Here is a 6,938-nt window from a genome sequence, read left to right as displayed (position 1 = left end):
ACTGCAAGAAAATCCTACAGAAAACTCCAGATTGCTGCTTTAAGAGAAACAAAAGTACTCAAGTGTTTTTGTTTTCTTAAAATAAACTATTAGTGGAGTTTATATACAATAGAAACCAAATCCTTACTGAGGGAAACTTTTTTTACATTGGTTTAATCTATTCATAATTTTATTTTGGTTTGTGAACCAAAATTTTAATAATGCTATTTTGTGCTTTTATTGTTGCAAACAATAGATTTGTACGTATCTGGAACACACATCCCTCGCCTCTGGAACAGTCGGCCAGAGGACCTCAGGGCCGTAGAGAGTGTTCTTGTTTTTAAGGTCAGGCTCAAGACTCACCTTTTTAGTACAGCTTTTAAGTGATTTTGATCTATTTTAGCCTGTTTTTTACCATTTTTATATATTTTATCAGTGTTTTATTACTTACTCTTTTTAATTAAATAACACATATTTTCCTATATTTATTTTAACTTGTAATAATTATTAGTTTTAACCAGTCTTAATACTTTGTTGTACAATATTTAATAAATGTAATTATATGTTTCTGCTTGGTTATCTTTTATCACTGTGTTTTATTTAGATTTTTATTTATCAGCTGTTTATGTTTAATTTGTTTCTTAACTTGTTATCTTAGTCTCATTAGTAAACTAGTGTTTCCTCTGTGGGGGCTGGCTGACCCGGGGGCAGCGGTGGGCTGTGGCGGCCGGGGTGCTTCCCATGTCTACTCTTGCCAAGGCTATTGCTGCCAATCTTGGTGCTCCTGGTGCAGTTGGCTCCTTTGATGGCGTTTTCGTCTTCTTTGTACCTACTACATCTGCACTCAGCCAGCTGCCCTTTCTCTATTACGTGTGTGCGTGCGCGCGAGTGTGTGTGTGTGTGTGTGTGTGTGTGTGTGCGTGTGTGTGCGGGAGTTTGCATCTGCTTGGGACAGGATCCAGGGTGGGAGGAGGGAAAAACAAAGGGGATCTCAAATGTGAATCTGTGTGGGAGAGGTGGGAAACCGACTGCTGTCTGGTTGTTTTTAATATTGTAAAGCGCTTTGAGCTGCATTTGCATGAAAAGCGCTTCATAAATAAATTTTGATTGATTGATCCAGTCTGTCAGTCTTTTATAATGGTCAGCTTAGATTTTTGAGGTATCTTAAACTTTATTCCAACTACTGCAGTTGTTTTTATGTCCTTAAATACCATTTACATTTCTACTATACATATCTACTATATATACTATATATATCTACAAAGTAACTGTTTGTTTTCAGTCACGACTAGCAAGAATACTATTTGGACTAGGATCAGTTTTATTGTTGCTATGTCAAATAAGAATTACAAAAAGGTGTTTTAGTTGATTAAATGTTAAAATGACTTGCCACAGTATATTGGCCAGCTGTTCTTTTTGCGTCGGCTCACTGACTGAAGTAATAAATAACGAGGAGAGTAATTACATATCTGGTAGTTCCATATTTAGTGACACAAATCTGATCACAGATGTTGAATTTACTCTGGTTTTGTTTACTTTCACAAGATGAAGCCAAAACTGGTGAACTCAGAGAAGTGTTGTAAACAAACTACAGGCAGTGTGTCCCGCAGCAGCAGGAGGAACGGAACTGAGCGGATCATTAACAGAGACCTTTTACTGGGTGAGGTTGTTCTCCAGCTGGTACCAGTACCTACCAAATGTACTAAAGAGGTACTGAGTTTTGGTACCCAGCCCTACTAATCGCATCAGGAACTCACCGTGTGCTCCACTGCCTCCTTGTGTGGAGGGGCTGCTGTGACAGGAGGACAAGGTTAAGTCTGAGTGGGAACTGTGGTGGCTGCCGGGACTCCGGGCTCGGATCTGATTCTGGAGGCTCTGGATGAGTCGGTTCTTCTCCTGCAGCTCCTTCACCAATCTGAGGAGGAAAAACACGAGTCATGTGAGAATCAGTGTTGGCTGCATTGTGTCAAACTCACGACTCGGATAGGTGAGGGAAAAAAAAAACTGCACCCAAAATGGAACAATGATCAAATCTGAGGTTATGACCAGAGGGCTTCCAGGAGACACTTGGGTGGAAACACACAGCTGGAAAATGAAAGCACATCAAACACCATGCTGTGTGTTGGTCAGACCCCACTCACACGTCCAGCTGCTCCCGGGTACATTGGGCCAGATGGAGGTTCTGCTGAACCAGGAGGCTGGTGTGCTGCTGTAGCAGCTCCCTCTCAGCCTCCAGCTCCAGACGCAGGTAATCTATCTCCTGCTGGATGCTAGACAGGCTGTCAGAAGGGTCGATCATGCTCTCCTGGTGGGAGAGGGGGGGCCGGGGGGGCTGCTGAGGCTCCACAGGACTGTCGTCATAAACAGTTGTAGAGGAATGTTTATCACACTAATCAACTTTTAAAAATAAGACTTAAATATATATTTATTTAAGATAGAACTGTGTGAAATACTCAGACCCCCATAAATCTGTGTCATGTGTAAAAGTACAAATGCAGGAAAGAATCGGATCCACAGGCAATAAATACAACTCAGGTGATGTGTCCAGGTGGAGGTGGTAGATGAAGCACACCAGTGTGTGTGTGTGTGTGTGTGTGTGTGTGTGTGTGTGTGTGTGTGTGTGTGATAAGATAGTTAAAAGGCTTTAGTTTCCTCTTCACTAATCCTTTATGGTTCTCCAGAGTCCTCTGACTGCTGTCTACTGCTAACAAGACATGTAACGAATCATACTTGATATAATATCACTTCCTCTAGTTCTTTCTTTAAAGGTGTACTAGAAAGGTTGGACACTGACCTTTGAGCCTCTTTATGATAGATGACCCGCACTTAGCGCCTTTCAGAGTCAGAGGACTCAAAAGCGCTTCACACTACAGTCTATCATTCACACACTGATGGTGATGAGCTACAATGTAGCCACAGCTGCCCTGGAGCACAGACAGAGGCGAGGCTGCTGTACACAGGCGCCACCGGCCCCTTCAAACACCACCAGCAGGCAAGGTGGGTTAAGTGTCTTGCTCAAGGATACAACAAGAGCGGGGCTCGAACCTGCAACCTTCTGATTACGGGGCGAGCACTTAACTCCTCTGCCACCGTGACCCACAAAAGAAATTCTAGGACCACTTTAACATTAAAAAGAATAAACTTGTAACACTTCACATTTTGTTAGACAAACCAAAAAAAATAAAAAAATAAACAAGAATCTTAAGTTCTAACTGGTCATTAAATTCTAAAATCTATGAAGGGTTAAATTTGTAATTAATTACTGTGACATGTTTGAGAGACAACAGTGACCCCAGGGCACTGTGACCCTAATGGCTGAGAGGATAAATCAGGTCAGCAGCAGGATGCAGTTCGAACCCAAACACAGACAGCCCAGGGCCATAAATGGCTCAGAGGGCGCACGTCTAAAGGGTCACGAGACACACAGACCCATTCAAAACCGTGTGTATTATGCATCAAAACTCATTTTTCTACGTAATACTTCAAACTGAAACCTCTGTATAACAGGACACATCTATGAGGCGCAGCTTCTTGTAATAAACAGGATGCTCTGAGCACAGACATAAATAAGAAGAATGTAACGTACCTGCGAGACGTTTCAAGAGGCGACACGTCCTGATTTTCTGCTTGAGCTTCGTCTAGACGGCAGAGACAAACATCTGTCATGAACGTGTCCGCACACATCAGTTACAAGTGACCGCTCTTTCGTGTTTATCTCACGCTGGGGGGGTCGTTGCTTTCTCGTTGTTATGGCAACACATCATTTCAGCACAAGTTACGCAGCTAACGCACACAAAGTCTCTGTAACACTCAGTAGTTTCTTTTATCCCGAGATTCATAACATTCTGTTTGTAGGCGAAGTTTTGTATTTTGGTTCAATTAAGTCAAATCAAACCAATTAACTCTGCACTACTAAACTAATTCATTCACCATAAAAGCAGAAGCTACCTTTGTCCAGCCGTCCCTCCAGGCTGTCCAGAATGTTCAAACTCTTGCCCAGCTGCTCTTTGATCACCTCGCCCAAGCGGCGGTCCACTTCACCAGCGTGCAGCAGCTCCCTGAAGGCCTTGTTCAGCTCCTCCAGCTGCCGGCGATGCAGAGCTCCCAGCCTGCGGCTCTCTTTGATCTGCTGCCTCAGCTGAGAAAGCTCCCTGGCCTGGGACTGCACTAGAGAGTCCAGCCTGTGTGAAAACAAAACATCGCATCAACTCTCACACCAAAAGTCAGGATTAAGTAAAAAGGGTGCTTTTCGTTGATAATTCACACATAAGAAAGCGGACCTGGCAGGTGAAGTAGTGCAGCTGCGTGCTTGCTGCAGCTGCTCACACATGCTTCGGTTTGGCGTCCTCTCTTTCTCAAGCTCCTTATTCAGACAGTTGTGTCTGTCCGTCCCTGTCTGGCTCTCAGCCTCCGTCTTTTTCCCCAACTGTCCGCTCCTTTCTTGACTACAGTCTTTTTTTGGTGAGGTTTCCTGCTCTCGGATGCTGACAGGATCAGAGGTGTTAGCAGCTAGGTCGCTGGAGAGGGAGTTTCTCCGCAGAAAACTTTGCATTTGGAGGATGAGCTTCGTCTGGTTTTCCAGCTGGCCCTTCAGCTCTCGGACTTGTGCTTGGAGCTGGAGAGGATCCTCTGATGCTCCGTACTCATCGTATACCTGCAGACCTTTCAGACTGACCTAAATATACAAGGTGGGTGAGAAATAAATGCAGCGTGCTCATGTTGACGCTCGTGCTCACAAACACCACAGGCACGTAAGTGAAAACAGGCTGAGACTTTACCTTGGCTGAGCTTAGCGCTGGGGAACTGGGATACGGAGTACTGGAGGTGGAGTCCAAATTCTCCGTAGAAGAGAAGGTGATCTGTTCGTGTTTCAGCAGAGTGGAAGCGCCGCAGCCGGGGTTCACACCCACCTCCAGGTCTGTCAGCATAAAACATCAAGACAGTAAACGACAAAGCTAATCCTAATAAAATGGTGACAACTGCATCCAAATCAGCTGGTTTTTATCCAGATTAAATAGGACAAGAAACAAAAGAGAGAGGAGTTAAGAAGTGGTTGAAGAACACCCCAAATTTCAGAGATGAAACATGCAAGAATCCCTCAAATCTAATTCATGGAACAGTGAAGAAATCTGAGGTTAAAACCAGAAGAGGGGTTGTGTGAGTTACGAGACCCAGACTAAAAAGCCCCTGGTTCCCTCTTCATGCACACAGAGTGAGAGAATCTGTCCACACGTGCAGGTGCCTGTAGGCCGTCTACCTGTGCTACTGCTCTCTTCCCTATCGTTCTCACTCTTGCCACTGGTTTCGTAACCCAGGTCCTGCAAATCCACCTGCACGCTTTTGTCGCCCTGCTCAGGAGCTGCCATTGGAAGCAATTTAGAAAGAATTCATTTAAATCGTATTCCTCCCCTTTTACATATATGTACTTTTGCACTGATGAACAAAGAGTTTATACATTAAAACCTGCAGAATCAGCGGTTTTCTAACCTTTTCGTTCCGTGTCAGCGGCAGGTGTGTTGGTGAGAGCTGTGGCCAGTTTCTCCTCCAGACTTTTACAAGCCTTCTTCTTCTCCCTCAGAGCCTTGTGTAAAGTCTCCAGTTGGAGCTTAACATCAGGTGGTAATCCTTTGGCGTCCTGCGTGGTCTTGTGGACCTTGCCGTCCATCCTGTGGGCCGCCTGTAGATCAGATATCCTCTGAGAGGAATCCATGAAAAGCTTGTGGAGGAGGCAGAGATCTCGGTGGAGCTTCAGCTGTTCTGAAGCGGCGAACAAACCGCCACCAGCTTTGGTGGAAGGCTGAGCAGCTTCCAGCAGCTGAGCTCGTTCCTGCAGTGCTCTCTGTAGATTGTCCATCTGCAGCTCTGAGCGGACGGATTCATCAGAGGTGATGTTTGAACAGTGAGCAGCTAGAGAGGCTACGGCACACTCTGCTGCACTAAAACAGTTCAGTAGAACACGAAACGCCTCTTGATTCAAACCAACATTATCAACACCTCCCTTTGTATCCAGATGTTCTTTTGACTCATCCTTTATCTGCCTTGAGGTGGTGTCGTTCAGAAGAGCGCCAACACCACCACGGCTGCGCTGTGCAGCAGCGTTAGCAGCTCTCAGCTGCTCCTGAAGCTCTGCGTTGAGTCTGCTCTGTTCCAAAAGCGCTTCCTGTAAAGAGTCGGCGTGTCGCTGCAGCTCCTGCAGACACTCCTCCGCATCGCCGTGAGGAGGTCTTGAGCTCTCTGTGTTTGCACTCACCTGATTTAAAGCACTCTCTATTTTTAAACAGAGATCACCAGTTTCAGGATTTTTATGGTGGTCATGAGAGGAAGCGACAGCCTTCTCTGCCATGTTCAGAAGTTCGATAAGCTGGTTGTTGAGCTCCTCCTTCTCCTGCAGGGCTTTCTGCAGCACCGTGCATCTATCGTTGAGATCACCATCAGGAACCACAGCATGTGAACCAAACCCACTCTGGCTGTCCAGACTGCAGGCTGTCAAGTAAGCGATGGTGGACTGTGCAGCCTGTAAGGCTGCTGTGTACTGGGAATTCAACATCTCCTTTTCCTGCAGCCGGGCATGGAGCTCCTCAAAATCAGCGAGCTGCTTGGTCATCTTGTTGATCAGAGTCTCCTTCTCCTGGCACTGCTGGTGGAGAAGCTCCAGCTGAGTGAAAAGAGTCGAGTCTTTCGGAGTTTGATCCTCTGATTTTCTGGTTTCCGAGATCCGGTCTGAACCTGCTGAGCTGCAGCTAGTGTGAGTGTTTCTGAGAGTAGAAGAAGGGGACGCACGGTGTTCCAGTGGTGAATCGGAGTCCGTGTGCAAATCCTGGTCGGAGCCACAGACATGAATCAAATGAAGGTGTGAGGGTGCATCAGCCTGCCTCACCGGCACAGGAATGCGAGATCTAACACTAGCCTGCAACAGAAACCAACACATGAGATGTTTAAACACCATAACTGAAGGAAAA

General features: G+C 45.7%; 1 protein-coding gene across 6 annotated transcripts in view; it reads right to left on the bottom strand.

Annotated features, from left to right (window-relative positions):
• Positions 1-6,938, bottom strand: part of cdk5rap2 (CDK5 regulatory subunit associated protein 2) — a 36,767-nt gene that overhangs the window by 7,333 nt on the left and 22,496 nt on the right. For 5 of the 6 annotated variants that reach the window (XM_054744490.2, XM_054744491.2, XM_054744486.2 and 2 more), the window contains 7 exons: positions 5,467-6,886; positions 5,237-5,338; positions 4,758-4,897; positions 4,260-4,654; positions 3,928-4,160; positions 3,566-3,617; positions 1,737-1,894 (listed from right to left, as the gene is read on the bottom strand). In XM_054744490.2, coding sequence (XP_054600465.2) covers positions 1,737-1,894; positions 3,566-3,617; positions 3,928-4,160; positions 4,260-4,654; positions 4,758-4,897; positions 5,237-5,338; positions 5,467-6,886 — 2,500 coding nt within the window. The remainder of the gene's footprint in view (positions 1-1,736; positions 1,895-3,565; positions 3,618-3,927; positions 4,161-4,259; positions 4,655-4,757; positions 4,898-5,236; positions 5,339-5,466; positions 6,887-6,938) is intronic. The other variant, XM_054744488.2, reaches the window with a different exon arrangement.

Source organism: Nothobranchius furzeri, chromosome 6 (genome assembly GCF_043380555.1).
Source record: "Nothobranchius furzeri strain GRZ-AD chromosome 6, NfurGRZ-RIMD1, whole genome shotgun sequence".
NCBI lineage: Eukaryota > Metazoa > Chordata > Actinopteri > Cyprinodontiformes > Nothobranchiidae > Nothobranchius > Nothobranchius furzeri.
Note: the sequence above shows the minus strand (reverse complement) of the source record. Positions and strands in the feature narration are given on the sequence as shown.